Source organism: Argiope bruennichi, chromosome 9 (assembly GCF_947563725.1).
Source record: "Argiope bruennichi chromosome 9, qqArgBrue1.1, whole genome shotgun sequence".
Taxonomy (NCBI): domain Eukaryota; kingdom Metazoa; phylum Arthropoda; class Arachnida; order Araneae; family Araneidae; genus Argiope; species Argiope bruennichi.
In genome coordinates, this window is record NC_079159.1 from 30410191 (window position 1) to 30431161 (window position 20971).

The 20971-nt window shown below is 27.5% G+C and overlaps 1 protein-coding gene across 2 annotated transcripts; it reads right to left on the minus strand.

The window, feature by feature from the left end:
* Positions 1-3968: 3968 nt before the first annotated feature.
* On the minus strand, positions 3969-18010 carry LOC129983587 (ice nucleation protein InaA-like). Of its 2 annotated transcripts, none has more exons than XM_056093115.1 (3): positions 17907-18010; positions 7284-8337; positions 3969-5461 (listed from the first exon to the last, which is right to left on the minus strand). In XM_056093115.1, exons 2-3 carry the CDS (start codon positions 8330-8332, stop codon positions 5353-5355), a joined length of 1158 nt encoding a protein of 385 aa, XP_055949090.1. In that variant the 5' UTR covers positions 8333-8337; positions 17907-18010; the 3' UTR covers positions 3969-5352. The 2 variants fall into 2 exon arrangements, with proteins under 2 accessions (XP_055949090.1, XP_055949091.1); XM_056093116.1 differs by lacking the exon at positions 17907-18010 and adding an exon at positions 9059-9155.
* Positions 18011-20971: the final 2961 nt, after the last annotated feature.

Here is a 20971-nt window from a genome sequence, read left to right on the forward strand (position 1 = left end):
ATAATGCCAGATTTTTTTCTGTAACTTACTTTTTAAAATTTATCTGCTTAGATTTTATATTTTATTATATTTGCCAAATTAGAATTGGTTTCAAACAATAACTTACCAAATGTGACAATTCAGAGAGTTTTAACTGCAACCCTAAATAAATGACTTCTTAGACTAAATTTGAGTTCCCCCCCATCACTATCCAAGATAGCTGCCATCTGGCAAAGTTATGAACCTGATGACAAAATCTTGGCATAATTCTATCTGGAATGAATATTTCTTCACAATATTTAATGTAATTGTGAAGATTTATGCTCTAAATTTCTAGAAATTTCATGGTAATTTTTATTGAATCTTTAATGCTAAGTATATTTATAATGAATACATTTATTAAATTTATAATGAATCTTGACAAGGTCAGTTTATTAGGTAAAGAAATTAAATACATTCCCAAAGAGATGTGTGTTAAAAGAATTGATTACATGTTGCGGAAAACCAAATGGTTTTTGGGGATATATGTATATAATTGCAACAAAACTTTCTATATAAGCACAATGGTCAGGATTTAAAAAGCGTTGCATACATGTTTTTGGATATTTATTTTCACTGCAGTCATTTAACTGCTAAAATCTGACTAGCTTGGTGTATTCTGAATATAATCTGTGTATAGAATAGGACGAAGAAATTATTGAATGTGTTTGCACTGTGATGGGATTAATAAATTTTTCCACATTTGTAAAATATTTGAAAATTTATTTTGTTTTATTAATCAAGAAGTGATTTAGATTGATATTTATTTCCTTTTATATAAGAAAAAGTTTCTAAAGGAAACTTTTTTTTTGTATGGATTTCATGATATTTAATAAATTTTGATAGTGTAAAAGTATATAATTGACAGATGTACAGAATGCATTAACCTGGCTTCACTTTTCAGAACTTACTATCTCCCCTATCTGTAGTAACTAGTCAGTTTATTATTTGCACTTATTTTTTTTAAAGGAGGGGAAGAGGTTTGAAATGCACTGTTTTTAAAAGATGGTATGTATAATATATAATTTCTTTAAAGTGGTATATTTATATTACTATTTGAATGCTTTATTTGGGGGGGATAATAGCATGTCCCCCCATTTGTCACATGATTTCAAAAATGACTCATTTACTAATTGTATTAATTACTAACTAGAGATGAGACTTTACTTTCCAAAATGAGGCATCAACAATATGCCAAGAAGAATCGAAACTCTTATTGTCGTCAAAGGCATGCTGAATAAATATTAGAAAAGGGAATTTACTTATTATTATTTGATTTCTTTGTTTATAAAAAATAATGATAAATATTGCTTTAAAAAATTATTTTATAGCATAATTTCGTTGTAATGCATTTAGATAACATTCAAAATATAAAAGCAATGAAAATATTTAATAAATGCGATTTAAAATATGGGATTATCTGTTCAAGGATTGTAGAGGTATTGAAGTACAGGGCAACATATATTCCTTTGTTTGATATAAAAATTTTCTTTTTCTTTCAAGTCCTCTTTTCTTTTATGCTATTACTCCATTGATGTTTAGTTTGAATAAATTGTATCATTGTTAGATAGATTCTTTATAGGAATACTATGTATTGCTGTGGTACTCATGACAATACTTTAGAAAAATTTCTACATATTTAGGTTTATAATTACTCTTAAAATCTTAAATTATCCATCCTTTTCTTTAGTTTTGAACTGCTGAGAAATATGTTGTAAGGAGGGTGAAAATTTTGACTGTGTTCACAGATGGGCCATATAGGGCATAAAAGTGATGGTGGGTTGAATTTTTATTTTGCTGTAACTCTCTTATTATTGAAGGTAGAAAGGTAATTCAAATTAGGCAAATTGTTACTTCATCTTTATCAGCAACTTTTGCATTGTAAATTTGTCAGTAGCTGCAATAGTTTAGACATTGGGGCTGAATAATAATTTCTGCATCCCTCCTGTCGAAACTTCTATTGCTTATTAACTTGCTATTTTTTATTGGAAAGTTCCCTTCACTATCTCTTTCAACTTTATATATTCAGTTTTTATAAAACTAAATCAGGAAATATAAATATGTAAGGGGATTCTTAATATTTTTGAACAAATGAAATATGCCGTTGCCTGCCTGGTTGATTAATTTTTTTAATGATCAATCTAGTTTGTAAAAGCAATATTAGGCATTTAGTAACACTTTCTGATGTGTTATGAAAGCTATTAAATGACCTGGAATGAATAACAATGTGTTCACATTTTTTAATTTATTTTTGTAATTATAGATATTTTTAATGTTTTCTTGAGTATATAAAGTTTTTTAGATTTATAGCAATAAATGGTACATTTACTTTAACAATGTGTAGAGGGAGTATAGTAATTACAACTCGAAATTTTGCGGATCTTCATGTTTCAGACCTCCATCCGAAAAAGCCGTGTTTGGCATTGTTTGTCTGTGAACACGATTACTCAAAAATGCTTTGGGCTTATGATCAGTTTAGTAGGTTTTTATCAAATTTTGAATGAAATCTATCTATAGGATTTCTCTGGTGTTTTGAGTACAAGCGAATTCGATAACTATAAAATGTAAAAACTATGCAGATAAAATTTGAAACACTAAACTATGCAAAAAAAAACAAAAAAAATTCTTTTCAAATTTTGAACCAGTTGATCATCTATTTATTTGTACTTTGCAATGTGTTAATTCCATAAAGAATAACGAATTAAATCAATGAAATTCATTAAGGTGTATGTACACACTAGAAGATTTTTTTTTTTAACTTTAAAAATCCAGTTTTTCACAGTAGGTCATAAATATATGTTTAAACTCATTTCAGTGAGAAAAAAACCATATTACACTAATTATTAATTAATATTTAATGAGCTAATTAGCATATTTTTTGAAACATGATATTTTAAATTCTAATTTGTACAGACACATAATTCTAGTTGGAAATTATGCCTAATATGTTCATGTTGTCTGCCTCAATCAAGTTATAAAAATATGTAGCTTTTTTTAAACAATTTTTTCATCAACGATGAATAGAAAAAGCGAGATTTTTTCTGTAATTTTAACTTTTGAATAGCTATTAAAAATTTATTTCTATATATATATCTTTGATTGAGACACAAAACATCCGCTATTTCATATAGATTATTTTGATATATAAATAATTGTATTTGGTTCATTTCTTGTTGAGTTATGATAGTTTGAATGAAGCAACATAGTGGAAAAATATCATTCTTCATAAAATGAGTTTTAAAAAAAACTTAACTAGAGTTTTTAATGAAAGCACCTCAAGAAAAATAATTATAACTCGAGAAATATTTCGAATATTGACAACATTTTGGTATCGTTTGAAAGCTAAAGGATCAGAGAACATTATTAAGCAATAAATTTTTTTTTCGATATTTTGAACGATTTTCGAAGTTTTAAGTGTGTACATACACCTCAAGTTATGACTATAACTATAGTTTTGTATCAAATTTCGATGTAAATCATTCTATAGAAAGACATCAAAAATGCATATTCTCACGATAGATTCATTAAAACTGCTAGAGATCTATATTTTTATAACTATCGCTCATGAATGGGGCGAATTCGTGACCTTTCCTGCAATCCACAATTTTGTGTGTGGGAAGGGTGGGGGGGGATAAACATTTTTTTGTATTCTGGAAAGTTTCAGGGAGACCATTCCCATTTGTTCTTGTCACTCAGAATTTTTGAAGAACGAAGTATCACATAGGTGATGTTTATTATTAATTAATGTTAAATTTTTAATAATTTATCATCAGTAAATTGGAAATTTTAATTTTTATTTAAACACTTCTTCAATTAAATTTTTTCACAATTTTTTGTTTACTATGCTGGGAAATACGATTGAAAGAAATAGAATCGGTTTGGTTAGATATGAATTCCAGTTTGAACGTTTCCTTTGGAGATGTGTATATAATGTTAAATAAAAAGCACACTAAATTGTCTGGACGTATTTATTTTTTTATGAACAAAACAAACAAACAGCATGTACACAGTAGTAATGAAATGAGAGTAGAATAAATAGATACAACGCAGTACTTGTGACCTTTCGTGGACCAGAAAGAAATATGGAATAATGCATTGTTTAGTTAGCAGAAATACGTCAAAGCTCTTCCTTCAACCGACAAACGAAAGTACTACTGAAAACAAAATATTAGTTGTAACTAATGAAACGTAAAAAGTATACTCATTAGCATGGATTTGAGAATTCCAACTGATGTACCAGACATCAGATTCCTATTTTAAGTACTGCATTCTAAAAGTGGAAGTACTGCGGTAATGAAAAGATGCAAAGTAGAAAACCTCTTCGAATTATTATGCAAAATTGAAATTTTAAGAGATGGTAGATAGTATTTCTTACCATTTTTTTGAAACATATTCGTTTCTTTAAATATATATTTATTATTTTTTGTCAATATAATATTTGTCAAAAATTTAATCATCTTTTATCATTGAAAATTGTTTTTTTACATTTAAACTTGAGCTAAAGAACTTAACAAAAAGACTATGAAATATATTAGTTTAAAAGACACCTATTCAATACAAATATGCTAATACCCTTTAGACCGAACTTGTAGAATACATGATAAAATCGTAAAAAAAAAAAAAAAATATATGCATAGTAAGCTATCTATGCCTTGCATGTTTATATAATATATATATATAATAACATTAAAAAAGCTTTACAATACATTTACAATGCCTGTTGAGCAATTTATCTACAACTAGGCATGTATAAATTTCACCATTCAAAAATCATCATTTCTTTGTATATTTTATATGAATACTAGTTTAATCTAAAGACAATAAAAACACAAATTATTCTAATTATGAACAAATACATACAATCACTCTACAAAGAGATTATGATTTCAAAAATCAAATACTTCTTTATTTTTCTTTGATTTTTGAATCATAACTTCCCTGGCAGCCTTTGCACTGAATAAAAAAAATAGTATTTAAATATATACTATTAAGGCCAAGAAGAGGTGTTCCCAATAAAATCTCTAAGCATTCGAGCATGTAAACAACTAATCACTGGGAAAAAAGATGCCGGAAGAGTATAACAAGTCCCATTCGAGTTCATGTTTGATACTTGAGTGTTAAATGTATATTCTTCCGGCTAAGTGTCATTCATATATGTAAAAAGATGAATTTTTGTTGAAAATGTAACAAAACACAATATTGAACGTTTCCTTATTACAGCTCAGTTAGGAACCGATGAAAGTGACTCCGTCCTCTTGGCCGAAGCTGGTGACTTAAGATATGTTCATTTTAAATTTCGTTATTATTTGAATCTTCGAGCGAAACCCTTCGTGTTCAGCACTTAAACATTTTCTTGCACTTCCCTATTTCAGGTGAAAGGGCACCGGCCTTAAAAACATTCATTTTGGGTCGCATATGCTTTGGAACCAATTTCTCAAGAACTCTGCAAAGAAAAAAAAATATCTTTAGTTCCACAGATAAAAAAAAATTCATTTATAATTATGACAAAAATGAAAGCAAATTCATATTTCAAAAAAAAAAAAAAAAAGATATAGTTTGGTAGTTATTTGGAATGGATATTTGTTCAAAATAAATTTTTAACCATTAGCATTCGATTTTATTCAACAAAAGAATTCTTTTTTTAAACATAAATAACATTATTGAATTAAAAATTTGAGATTTTTAATAAATGAACAATTTATCCTCGCCATTTTCTTTATATTACTTTTAAATTAAATGCAATTTAGAACTTTCAAAATATTTTATATGTAAATAATTTCGTATTTTTATTGATGGATCATATATAGCAATATTTTGATTTTCGCCATTAAATCTACCTCTGTTTTTTAAACGAGCCCAAATTATCGTTTGCTCTTTTCCTTTTTGAGAAATAATATTCTGACTCGTATGTTAACTGCGACTTGATTTCTCAATTCCCGAACTGTTAGAAGAATAGAGTTTAGAATTCTTATTATCTTAATGCAAATTTGGGATTCTTCATTTTTATTTTCTTAAGAATATATGTAATACAAAGCATACGTAACGACGAACGAAATTGGTCTTATTATTCTTCGAAGAAAAGTGTTTTATTCTTAAAACTATTTAAAGAAATTCAATGATTTGTAATTAATTTATTCGTGGACATATTTTTAGAAAAAATTGGAGTTGAAGACAGCAAACGGTAAGAATTATTTTATGACTTTAATCTTATACAAGATTCTTCCGAATTTGGAATATGAAATTTAATTAATTTTTCATAGATTCCGGAATATATTTTTTTTTTCTTTCCATCAATCTTAATATTTAATTAATTGCTTATTTTTTATAATCAATTTTTATTTTACAATCCAAAAACGTGGAGATCTTTTTTATACTTTATTTGTTACAATTGTTTTTGAGAATATTTAAAATCAGATAGCACGATTCAAAATGTGTTTTAAAGGGAACCAAAAGTTATTAAAAATGAGCTTTTAAACATAACCTTTTATTTAGAACTCTTCGGTACTCTGAAAACGACACTATTCACTGACCCGAATTTAAAACTGTCATCTACAACTAATTTTAAATTTATATTGCATTTCTTAAGATCATATTTTTCTTACATAAGCAATAAAATAAGTCATTACGTTATTTTAATATTTACAATATACCAATTTTCATTTATTATTTCTGGTACATGTTCTGTTATTTTTATTTAATTGAGATTTCTTGAATGTGCTCTACTATTTTTATTTAATTTGCATATTTTTATCAGAGTGACAGTAAATGAGACTCACTCTTATTTATTTATTTGCTCACTGTTTCCTATTTTCTTAATTTTACTAATATCTTTTTACTAAAAATATATGTTTTAACATCTTCAAAATGTTTTAAAATGCATACTTACATGCATAATTATATATGTAATTATTTTGAAGATTTTTTTCCATATTTAAAAATTTACATTTTTAAAAACCTCGGGTTTTTTATTGGTACCCTAAACTTTTTTTCTTTCTCTTCATTTTTATATGATTATTTATTTGTTTTAAGGAAACTGATATGATTTTTTTTATAAATTTCTGTTTAATTGATTCTTAATTTAATTTGATAATACTGAAATTATAAGATGAACGTGATGTATATTTTGAGATTGATATACATTTATCCTTCTACCATAGCTTTTATGTTATTTTTAAAAACAAAACTCATTTGTTTCAATCATTATTCGCAACTGCTACCCTAATTCCAACTGGGAAAATTATTTGAAATTGTGAATGAACACTTACAGAACTACTGCTCCTTTTCCTTTAACATCACTGACAGCGCTGCCAAATTCACAGATGATCCTATTCATGCATTCTTCTTTTTCAACAGCGGTTCTGTATAAGGAATAATATCTTTCAAGCCTATCTTTGTACTCGCTGAGCATGCTCAATGGGTGGCTTTGTGCATCAGTAGATCTCTTGTTTCTGCTTCCCAAGTTGCTAGTGATGGTGGGGACTAACATGGTTAAACCTGCCAAAGCCAACATGGGCATGATCAGACTTCCAAGACCATATCTTCTGCTAGGGGTGCCATATCCTTGAACTCCATATCCTGAATTTGCCATTGCTCCTTGTCCAGCATATTGTTGATTACCATAGCCAGTTAACTGGGCAGCATATTGGGCAAGAGTTGAACCTTGAGGGGCATAATTTGCTACTGCAGCACTTCCTGCTGGGTAATTTCCATAACCATTTCCTGCCATTCCAGTAGCTGCATAGCCAGTTGGAGATCCTCCGTAGTTTGCAAATGCATTAGCTGCTGCAGATAAACCTGATGCGCTCATACCACCTGTTCCCAAAGAATAGCCATTTCCGAGTCCATACTGGTTGAGTTGATTTAAAGCGTTGGCATATGCGGCATCTTGAGAAGAGTAAGCATCACTAGCCCCTGATGTATGGTAGCTGGTCTGGGAAGAATCTTGTCCTTCATAAGGATTACCTCCATTGGCTGGCGCTGTGGCGTAATTGTGAGTGGATGAACTTGCATAAGCATTATCTTGTCCCTTTTCTTGTACTGGGTAATAGTAGTAGTAAAGATTGCCTTGGGATTGTTGTTGGGCTTTATAGGCACCGTTTGAATCAGAGCCATCAAAAGCTGAGCTGCTGTAGCTGCCTGAAGAAGCAGATGGTGAATATACTGGTTGGCCAGCACTAGCGCTTCCAGTAGGATTGGATGGATCTTCTCTCTTTGTACTTGAAGAGGAAGACGATGACGAGGAAGAGGATGAGGCGGGTGCAGCCGCATGTGCGGCTACTACCATCACCAATAGACAACACCAAACTGGAAGCATGACACCTAAAAATATAACAAGTTGTCTTTCTTAAAGAATTTAAACAATTGAAATAAATCCATTGCATTAAAAGATATATACATATTATGATTTTTGAGAAGTTTAGTTACATTTAAATTTGCCATTCTAGCCGATATATCTAGCTTTAATTACATAAAAGATGAAAAAAAAAAAAAATTCCTTAGATATGTGCTAAGACCTTGCATTTATTTTTCTTCAGATATTCAACAAATACGACATTCTTAATTTAGAATTTAATTATTTTTTCTTTAATTCCAAAAAAACGAACTCTAAGTAAGCGATGAAAGAATTCTTGAAAGCAAGAATTGTTCACCTTCGTACCTTGCTTTGTTGGAAAAAAAAATAATGGGGAATTGCAAATATAATTATTTAATAAATTTATAAGTGTATATTGCTCTGTAATATATCAAGAAATTCAGTAAGGTTTGATTGAAAGTATGAGGGGGAGAATATAGAAAAAAGATATTTGAATGCTTTTTTTAATTGCGCTCTTAATTAAATGACGAACAATAAACATTCTTAACAACACACATCCTTAATTGCAAATTAATTATAATCCGAATTACCAAGGTGTTTCAACAAATAAAAGGTTATAAATTAAAAGACCGTATTGCCCAAAAAAGAAACATAACGTAAATCCTTTAAGAAAGATCCGAAGGCCGCTTACGTATAACACAAACACCGTTCTTCAGAAACATAACCTACTTTTCTAAATCCCCAAAAGAATTCCTCTTGTTGACAATTCCGACTTCTCTGACTGAGCTCAAGCATCGACTAATTCAATGTCAGGGTCTTCAAAGGAACCGGTCGTCTGTCTATTTTTGCCCCTTCCTCCATGACTGCTTTGGCCTAGTGCGCATGCGAATTGTCCTATCAATCGGAACGGGGGTTCGGTCAACTGGTTTCCAGAACTAGGAAGACAGTTTCCCAAATATGCGGATATGGCCTCATTACCCAGGATGGAAAAGATGACTCTGCTGAAGAAGGAGGGTGGGAACGATCTCATCTACTACGTGTAATAATGTCTTGTTCCAGAGACTGCTTGGCCCTCGATGAAAACATCTATTATGTCAAGGTGCCTGGAAGACAACTATTAGACCTTGGGGCCTCTTTTAACAGAAATGTTATCGCGCTTGTATTCAAGATCAGCATACTAATGAAACCGGAAGTGAAGAATCTTCAGTTTGTCTGGAAGTATTTTTCACAGTTTATTTGTCCTAAGGTATAGAAATGACAAGATTCAGGCCATTGAGTTTATTTAGGGGAAATTAATGAAGTAAATTGATTTGTACTTCTGATTGTCTTGTTTGAGTGGAATTCTCTCTCTCTCTCTCTCTCTCCTAGCAGCTTTCAACGACAAGGTTGAATAAAAGAAGTTATTGCTTACATCTTATTTTTTGGGGAAAATAAAGCTTTTAAATTATATAGCAATCTGGTCGATTTCTCTTAATTTTTTAAAAAATAAGTTATAAAAAATATGATGAACGTCTTGAAAGTTTCCATCTGGGTACACATATTCATAGAAATATATGTTCGGGGGGAAAATATTCATTTCATACTTTTTCTAAATAAAATAATCCTTGAATCAACTGTATAGAGGATTTAGTTAAATAGTATAATTTGAGTAGCGACTGTTAGTTTGCCCTGCTTTTAGAAGAAAATTGATAGTACTAAAAAAAACTGAAATCTAATCTGCAAGTACTCTTAAATGTTCTTTTTCTTTATTCGATATAAAATTGGAGCATTTATAATATCTTTTAAAATATATAATCTCTAAAATCTTAAAACTTTCAAATAAGCAGTGCTAACTATGTATATATATGTGTGTGTGTGCGTTTCAGCTTCCCTTGTAAGTTTATCCCCTTCCATTTGTTTCCTGCTTACATCAAGATATTTTTATTAATTAATTCTGAGGAAATTCCTTCAGCAGGAATCGAATTTGAGACAAACGCATCAACTAATTAAATAGTTATCAGTCATCAATGATATTCTGTGGATTTTCTATTTAGTTATTTAAAAAAGCGACAATTAAAAAAATTGCTTTTATATTACACTCTAACATAATTTCTTAATTGTAGATATTTGTGGTGGATCTTGAAACGGACTAGTTACATATCATTTTGTGGATCTCGATTTCGACATTTTAAACTACACTTAGAAATAAGTAGTTAGCTATTAAAAAGTGAAATAACTTCACTTAAACAGAGTAAACAATCAACAGACTATGTATAATCCAATAATTAATTTGGGGACTTTTGAATTTTTTTTCAGTGATTGGTTATGAAAACAGTTGTATTTCAAAATGAGTGCATTGGAGTAAATTCCTAATTTCATAATTGCATTCAATTATCTCAAGTTTTCTAATAATAATTTATTTAAAGAATGGTTTTAAAAAATCGGTTTTTACAAATATGGAGTTTCTAGCACTTATAATATTTTACTTGTTTTTCTGATGAATTATGCGATTATGACTATCAAGAATCAGAATCCTTTTGCTTGTTTATACATGCATTAAAGAAGAAAACTATCATTGCCATATATATTTTAAATAACAGTTATATGATTTTTTTGTGTGTGCTACTTAAGTTCCGAAACATTATATTCTCCATTTTTTATATCAAAATTTAACTATTATTTTATGACTTACATGTCATATTTACTTTAATTTCTGCATTATTAAAGAAATAGTTCTTCGTCAGTTTTTTATTTTATTTCAATAAATTATTCGTAATTATAATGTATGAAGGAAAAGAAAATATTTATCGATCGTTTGTATATAAATCAACTGAAATACGCCAATAGATTAGTCTTCAAAAAATGCAAGCAAGTTTTTGCAAGTTTGCGGTTTTATTCGTCTTTGAAATAACTTTTTTTAATTTTTATTTTAAAGAGTTATTGATTTTAAAAAAATAGAGATAACACAAAGCATTAAAATCACGGAAACTTTTTTTCATGCAGAAAAGTAAGTTAAAAAATAAAAAATCTGTAAGATCAATGTAAATAATTTATTTAATTCAATTATAGGTAAACTTTAATGAAACATTTCAAATTCGATGGTTTATCTAATTATTTTTATTGATTAATGATGAAGCTTGTGCGATCAAAATATTATTTCCTTCAAAATTATATATGAAACCACTTTGAATATGAGGCTGAAAAACCTTACTCTCTTTAAAATATTTCTTAATTCCTTATCTACTTAAATTATTTTTAATTCGAAATATTTAAAAGATATTTTTATAATATGCCCTATATTGAGTTTTTTTTTTTATATATTTAGACGAATTTTCTATAACCATTTACTTAATACTATGTTCTTGTATCTGCTTCTTGTTATATGCTGCTAATATGTGCACCTTGAAAAATATAGCACATTATTTCATTAGCTAGATTGCAGTTCATTAGCACATTCATTTCTTAAGATTTCATTCATTTATTATAATTTTATCCTACTTTTATTGTTGAGAAAATATCTAAATGTTTTTTTTAATTTCATATCTGTAGTAAAAATCATATAAAATAGTATTGAACTGTAAAGATGTGATTAAAATATCTTTGATCGCTCCAGTAATGATAGCTATTTTTAAATAATAATAATTAAGGATCATTAAGAGAACCATATTTGTGCTAAAAATTAACACCGTTGGTTTCTGTAATCAAAGGCAGGGTATTTTGACCTGATAACTAAATTGCTAACTTTTTAAAAACTTTAACATTTGTTATGCTTGGTTGAGTCGATATTAATGGAGGCTTATTTAAAGACACTTGATATTCTGCTTCACTACTGGGATTTTCAAGTGCACGCTGTCTGCTGCAGCTTCAGTCACGCGGAAAGCTGACAATTCGGCTGAAACCTGCAACACTTTACAGCAATGTGTTCGCTGAACCAAAGAAGTGATGGAAAAACGATAAGTACCGTGAACTTCAATGGATGAATGTTTGAATCTACACACGAGTCTTAACTTTATGCGCGAGTCAAGTTCAGTGAAGAGGAAATAGTGTTAAAGGCGACAATATACGAAATGCAAACAATGGAGCAGGTAGATTCCGCAGGCCAGAGTAATAATAATAGTTATAATAATAAGTTAGGGAAAATCTCGAAATTACATTCACATATTTGACACAGTTCACTTTTTTTTTCTGTGATCTATCTTCCTAAGTTTAGAATCATTCTTTAGTCATTGCATAGTATATAATAAATTTCTTATTTAATGAATAATAAGATTTTTTTTACTGAATAATTTTTTCTGGGCAACTGTAAATCAACAATTAAATCAACGAGTTAAACTTTTCCTTTTAGTGTCATTCGGTAGAAGAATTTCTCTGAAAATTTATGCTATAGTCGCATAATGGGGAAACAGCCGCTTATTGTATTGTAAAATTAATAAAGAGCTATAAATAAAAAGTATTTAAAAAGTTATAGTGTTTAGTTAAATGAGATTATACAGCTTTAGTGTTTTTTTTTGAGGTTACGACAAATTATTTTGGGGCGAAACTGTTATTTTAAATCGTGGGCAAATGACAAGGACTGTATACCTAAAGCAGCACCCCTCTTCGAGCTTCTGTTAAATGCCAGCAGGAAGATATTTAGCCCTTGAATAAACTTATATCAATGAGGTTCATGTGCAAGATGGACTTTTTGTGGATTCAAGCTTCGAGCGTATGACCTTCCGGTCAAGAATCTAAAAACGATTCTATGGGAATATTTACATAATTAAAAATAATATGCTAATAGCAGCTCATAAGAATTTGTTTAGTTTATAAACAATTGTTTGTTTAAAAAATTCTTTTATTAAGTTATCATCGACTTTTAGTGTTTTTTCGTTTTTTAAATGCATGCATATGTTAATTAATGGATATTCATTATACTGATTCTCCAGTGTAAATTCTTATTTTTTAAAAATTATGGAAAGTTACATATTATAATAATTTTTTTGTCAGGTCGCATTAATTTACTCCAAATAACAAAAAATTAAATTTCAATGAATCAAAATCATCTTCATTAGCGTTGTAAAATTATCCTTTAAAACCAGAAAGCAACTGTTTTCTGAGATTAGTTTTGCATTAATACGTTAAAAAGTTCTTTCCTTTTACTCCTTTTCCTTAAAGATCAATAGAAATGTTTTTTTTTTTAAAACTAATTCCAGGATTTTCAGGATTGGATAATCAAACTGATCAATTGGAAACACGAGAAAAATCTAAATATGAAAGCAGAAATAGATATTTAATGAAAGATTTTAACTTGAAAAAAATTTAAATACTATTAAGGTTGATTACGTCGCTGTCGATTATTTAAGAAGCACGTGGCTGTAAAATTACCATGCAAATCTTTGCAAAATATTTTCGAAACTAGAATTTGCTTTATGTAAAATTTCCTCTTTCAGAAGCAAATAAATTTTAATAAATAAAATTTAGATATAAAAGACAAAATTCAAAATATGTGTTGTTTTAAAGCCGAAATTAAAGAAATTTGCTAAGAGAGCTAGTCAAGGTAAGTTTAAAGATGTAGAAATTCTTTGAATATTTCTTTACCTAAAACATATGCATGAAAGGGTTTTAGAAAAAGTAATTTGAAATTTCTTATTGTTCTTACATGTTGTTTCCAAAGTAGAAAAACAATTGTAATGAAATTTTATGTCATTATGTTATTCCATTTATATCTCTGAGTTTGCTCATTAACGAGATAATAACCAAACCATGCAATAGATATCTGTACTTTGGTTGCCATTATCGTAAAAATTCATATTTTTAGTAAGATACCTTTTAGATTTACTTCTTTTTTCATGCATCTTAATGAATGAATGCCTGATTTAATAAATTGTCACTAAAAATGGTGAAAATTTTTATGTTATAAGTAGATGAAATATAGAATTATCATAAAATATTGCTTTCAATTTTATTTTGGGCGGGGGGGGGGAATCTACAATTATTAACTATTGATTTACACTTCATTGTGATTAAAAGTAAATATTGTTTATAAGCATTTAAAATCAGTTTTGTGTTTACACAACTTTTATTCAAGGCTAAATTTATGTATCTCCTTTCTATCCACCACCTTAAACAAAAATTATTTACTGGATTAGATTTTTTTTTTTTGTATTTATGCATTGAATGTATAAAACTTCATTTTATTTAAATATTTTCCCTTCGGAGATGTTTTTTAGCACTTTTCAGCGGGTGACTGTCCACAATCTGAAAAAAAAGAGAAAAAAAAACCCTTGAACGCAAGAGATTGAAGTTTTAATTGCGTGGCCGGTATAAGTTTTAGTTGCAGTAGCAATGACTGGATTTATCTGCTGCACGCTCAAAAAGAATGTAGAAAATTACGTTCATCTTCAAAGTGCTAAAATCTGAAATTGAAATCTTTCGTATGTAATTTCGTAAGTAAGATTATTGATTCTGTTGAATATTTTATTTCCTTTTTAATAATTCTATTTTTTATTTATTTATTTTTTGAAACCTCGAATCAAATGTAAGATAAAAGCGTTATCAGTTTATACTATTTCAGAGATTAATTTATTCATATTTAGTTTTGAATGAATTTAAATTTTAAATTATATTGAAATCAGATTTTAGTTCAAAAACATTTTCATATTGTGAATAGTCAGACTGAACTAAAATTATTTTTTATATTATGCATCACCTACTTTTTAATATTAAATAACCTCATATTATTGATATTTGGAAAACGGTGAAAATAAATACTTTTATTCAAATACCATAGCTTTTACCCCAATGAATTTAACTCAATACGCATTTAACATTTGTAATTAAAATATTTAGAAGTATAGCTTATTATTATATAATAAATTATTTCAACTCTTCATTTATTGTTCAAAGAATAATACTGGAAAGAAAACTCAATTATCTGACCAGTCTTCATAATGTAAAATTTTCTTTGGTCTTTTTTCTTACGCAAAAACATTTTTATGCTATAAGTCGTATGAAAAAACGAATTAAATATTATTCAAATTTATATTTGGGACAATGAAAGAAAAATTTATAAAATACGAAATTTTCACCTGAAATTCTAGCATTAATCAATAATTCAGTTTTTTCCACATGAAAATATAGTATAAATAATTAATTTTTTACATATAATTGTGTTAAAATTACAATGGTGTAAGTCACGTTTTCAAAATAAACTCTAGATTTAAATTTTAACTATTATATAAATTTAATCGAATTCTATATTTATGTTAAATTTGGATCGAGTTGATCCTTTCCCTCCTTTAAAGAATAGCATTACCACATTTTTGATTCTAAAATTATTACAATGCCTATTACATTAAACCAATATATAGAAAATAAAGTAATGCGACTTGCACCACTGTAACTTTAATTCGACTATATTTCGATCGACTCATTCATGCTAAACATACAAATACATTTATGAATATAAGTCAATGAAATAAGGTTTTGTAATTAGTAAAACTAAATAATAAAAAATGAGCTTTGATGGTCCGCTGCCATTTTTAATAAATAAAAATAATCGTTAAAAACATATGTGAAAATTTGCAATTATAAATTAAATTACCCAAAGCATCTATAAAATATCAATCAAATAATCATTGCGAAATGAATGGTAAGTTAAAACTCTCCTCTTTTCTAACGCAATGAAAGAATTCCATAAAATCCAGAGAATATAAGCGCATGTCTTTCTCTTTTAAAATATTGAAAAAAAAATAATTTTCATTGAATATCATTTTTGAACAGTAACGCTATTGCAGCTTCTTAGTACCGAGTGGCAGATTTATTTTCCCCTTCAAGTTCGTTTCCGAGTTGGTAAACTCTTTAAGCAGTGAAACAACCTTCTGGTAGTTGTTTCTCGGGATTTCTACTTAGCATCGTTATCATTTGAAGTTGATTTGATTAGCAAAATAAACTGAGAAAATATAAGGTATGAGTGCCACATTTGTAATGAATTTTAAACATTACGCAGGATGTATATTTTAAACATTTTTCTGAACTTGCAGAGATTTCCCGAACATTTTACTTCAGAGCGGAGATCTGATTAATCACAGTGAAAAAATTCGCGTTAAAGCTTTTTCATAAAAATAGACTCATCAAACTTTTTATAAGCAAATTAAACAATATAACAATTTATATCACTTTTGAGAGAATGTAAAGAATAACAACATAAAAATTCATGAAATATGATTTTTTTCTGTGCAGATATTAGTATTGAAAAGAAATTACTATTCAAACAGCAAGAATTTACAAATTGTGATAAAAACATTTTATATAGAAAGAAAGCATTAAAAAGATAATTAAAGATAGTAATTTAACAAATTTATACTTGCGCTAAATTTCATATAATACTTAAGTTTTTTCATCAATGAGCCAATATTGGATAAAAACAACTTCAATAAATTTATATTTATTTTAACTTTTTTTATAATGCTTGTTTTTGTTTTATTTCTGTTTTATCAATGTGCCATAATTGTATGAAACAATGATCAATGTTGGCAAGTTAGAAACCTTTTTAAACATCTGACAGGTTTAAGAAAACATAAATTCATTGATATCTACGATATTTATATTTAATACTATAAAAATATAATTAAAAAATATTAACTTTTCTTTAGTTAGTTTTTTTCAAACAAATAAAATGTAACAATATATTTTTCCCAACATTTAATAGTTTGGGCTTAAAACGTACGTATTAAATTTGTATTTTAAATGAGAAAGCTGTTAAAATCTTTCAACACGTTGCTTAAAATATATACGCATATACATTTATGAAACGAACTGAATGAAATTGATAGTAATCTCAAATTTGTACTTTTTAAAAAAAAACATTATGCATGTTTTCATAACAATTTCATAGATAAAAGACATTGGAAAGATTCTATTTATAGAAACTTTAAATAACTAAATGGTAAGTTTAAGAATAACACGCATTACAGAACTTTAAAATAAGTTGACTGAAAAAATTTGTGAGCTACTTTGAAATCCAATAACAATTTTTATAAACTACACTAATGCTCAAGTAAATATTTTCCTCGCAAGAGAGCTTTGAAGGATATTTTCATTTTTTAGGTTATATCATAAAATGTGAACTTAAGAAGTAATTTTAGGTTGTATCATGATGTTTTTTTGGGAACATTAAATAAATTAAATCAAATAAGATCAGAAGTAAAAAAAAATCTAACCTTATGATTTATTGCAAAACAATATTCTTTAATCTTTATAAGATTTTAAAAATTTATTAAATTGAATATAACAATAAATTTTAAGAAATATAAACATTTTACAGAAACAGAATTTATTTATTTTGATTTTGATTTTAAAATAAAAATTTAGACAAATATGTCAGTTGCTAAATTGCTACTGGATTTCACGAGAAAATATTTTACAGAACACCCAAGATTTTTAAAAAAATTATAAAGAGCTCAGAACATAAAAGTCAACAATGTTCTGCAAGCTTTGTTATTCTAAAACTTACCACTGAGAGAAATATCCAAATCCACGAAATTTCACAGTTTGAATATAATCCAAAATAGTCCAAGAGTTAACACTTCTTGTTCATCTTCTAACAAATGATACCTACCTCAAATTTTCTTAACGGTACCTTCAAAAAACAATCCCGATCTGTCCTAACTGCGTCTTGTTTCTTCTAAGACAGAAAGTTTTTTGTTAGGCTGGTTGCTCGGGTTGAATTATTATTTAAACCGACCTCGGGAATTTGGGCGTGTCTACGGACCACGTGCTCGGTACGTCATGCATTAAGGTTGCTGGTTTACACGTTTGGCGGTTATTGGTTAAAAGCACTGCACTTGAGGAGGGGCTTACGAGCCTTGCAGCTCACTTTTGGAAAGAAGTCCCGAATTTTTTTGCACATCCCTAGGCTATCCGGATGTTACCTAGATCGGATAAAAGAAATCTTCATACTCCCTAGTGGAAATGAAAAGAAATTTGGTTGCAATATTTGGCGATTTATCCTTTTCACCGTACCAAAATAATATGAAAGAAAGGTGTGAATTGTATGTTAAAAAAATAATTCTGTTATATATATTATGATATTGCTTAACGGTATGGATCACCAAAAACTTGCTGAATTGATTTTTTTACCTTATATATGATATAAAAATAAAAATGTAAAGAAAGAATAAATTTCGAAGTTAAAACTAAGGATAAGATAGTAAAATGTTATATTGTGTTTACATACTATTTTTTAAAACCGATGAATTTAGTGCCTTTCAAAAAATACTGAGCAGTTTATTTTTATAAAAAAGACATTTCTGTAATTCTGAAACATTTACTCAACTCATTTTTATCAAAATTAGTAGTTGAAAATATCCATAGGATATTTTGTGTGCTATACATTTTTTGTGACTGAGAATTTAGTATAGTTAATTTTAGTGAAGCACTTTTTTTAAAGAACGAGATTGAAGTTAAAATGAATTGTTTTGGTTTAAACATGTTCTTAAAATGCTTAGAATTTAGCCTAAAGAACTTAACCTCTTTTTTTTTAAATGAATAACTGAGACATATCAATATTTCCAAAATAAAATTTAATTAAGCTTCTTAAAACTCTAATGAAAATTAGCAAGTGAGCAGTTTGAGATCATTTTACAAAATACTGTCCCTTAATATCACTCCCTCTCTTTTTAGTAAAAATATTTTTGGAAAGAAATATGGAGGGATAATATCCTAATTTTTATTGTCTTTTCCGCTAATAAAAGGCATGTAATATTTTTCAAATGCAGAAAATGTAAAATAAAAAGAGAATTTTAATTTAATTTGTTTGCTGGCATCCACTTGCTGAATGTTCAAGATTTCTTAATTATTTATTTTTAAATAACAAATATTTTTTGCTTAAAATTGTGGAATGCACTATTAAGTTGTATTTGAATAATTCATTGATTATAATAATAAGGGATATTAGATTTTGCTCTCATTTAGAATACAATAATCTTATTATTTATACTTTACTATATAAAATATTTAATATTATTTTTCGAAAAAAATAACATTTTAATATTATTTTGATTATTTATTTCTAAATAACCGGTATTTTACCGCTTGAAATTGTATAATGCCCAATTAAGTTGTATTTGAATAATTTATTGATTATAATAATAAGGAATATTAGATGTTGCTCTCATTTTGAATACAAGAAAAAATTATCTATACTGTAGCTATATAAAATATTTAATAATATTTTTAGAAAAAATAACTTTCTAACATTATCTTGATTATTTATTTCTAAATAGCCTAATATTTTATCGCTTAAAGTTGTAGAACACATACTTAAGTTGCATTTAAATTATTTATTGATACCAATAATAAGGAGCATTAGATGTAGCTAACATTTTGAATACAAAAACAAATTATTTATATTGAAGATGTATAAAATATGTAATGTATTTTTCTACAAAAAAAAATCATCCAAATTTATCATAGGATATAAAGCACAAAAAATAAACAAAGTTAAATACAAATATAAAAAATTTCATTTTCATTGATTAAAATGTTGGGAGCTTTCAATTTAAATACAAATGAATGAGAATGATAAATTGCAAATGCCTTTAAATTAAAAATTTCTCTTAGTCTCGTATATATATATAAAAAAATGTTTTCTAGTTTCACTTTTTGAATTTTATTTTTAACCCTAAATAAAAAAAAAATGCTACACGTAATTATAAATTAATGGACATTAAGAAGCAGAAAATTCAAACTTTCTTTTTTTTAATCGGAAATCTTATTCCTAATGTGAACATTCTCAGTTAACTCATTAAATTAAGAACCTTTCCTGAAAACATAATTATATAAAATAATAAAAATACACATATTTTCAATTAGAATTTTATCTTATCCTGCTTTAGTTTTAATTATTTGAAATGTCTTGTAGCAGATACATTATTTTAAATGTCTTGTCTTTTTCATACAAATTGTAAATTTTATCTGGTAAATATATGTATCTATTCGCCATCACTTTGAAAACTGTTATTGCACCAAACGTTTTAAAATTTAAAAAAAAATGTTCGTTTCAATTTTGCTTATTTAGTTACCCCGAAAAAAAATTATGAATTTGACAACTTTAAAAATTATTTTTTCGCATAATTTTCAACAATAGGTTTTATTGCCCCCATGAATTTTAAATTATTCTGATATCTTCGTAAAATATTTAATCCTTTGACTTTCCTCCCTTTTGAAGCCAAAGGAAAGAAGAAAATAAATATGTTTATTATCTGCACAGTTTAAATAAGAAATCAAAAAAGTCATCTTGCATTATTATAAAAAATGATGTGTATTTTGATATTAATTACCAGACATTTTAGTTTTAAAAGACACTAAATTGTCTTGGGAGTCGACCTGATTAGGATGATTTATGCGCTGAATAATCAAGGCAGATATATGACTGTTAAAATAACAAGACTTTAATGTCTCGTGCAATTTGATGGCTTAAAAAATTTTGTAAGAAAGTCATTAAACTGAACATAAGAGATTTAATTGAAATTATTCACAGTGGATATTCCTGGTTTGCCAAAGTTTGCCAAAGATGGCTAATTAAAAACAAATTGCAAAAGATAAGTATCTCAAACAGTGCTTTGATATTCTATAAAATCAGATCTATAAACTATAGTTTGTGTTAACTTGTAAATATCTATA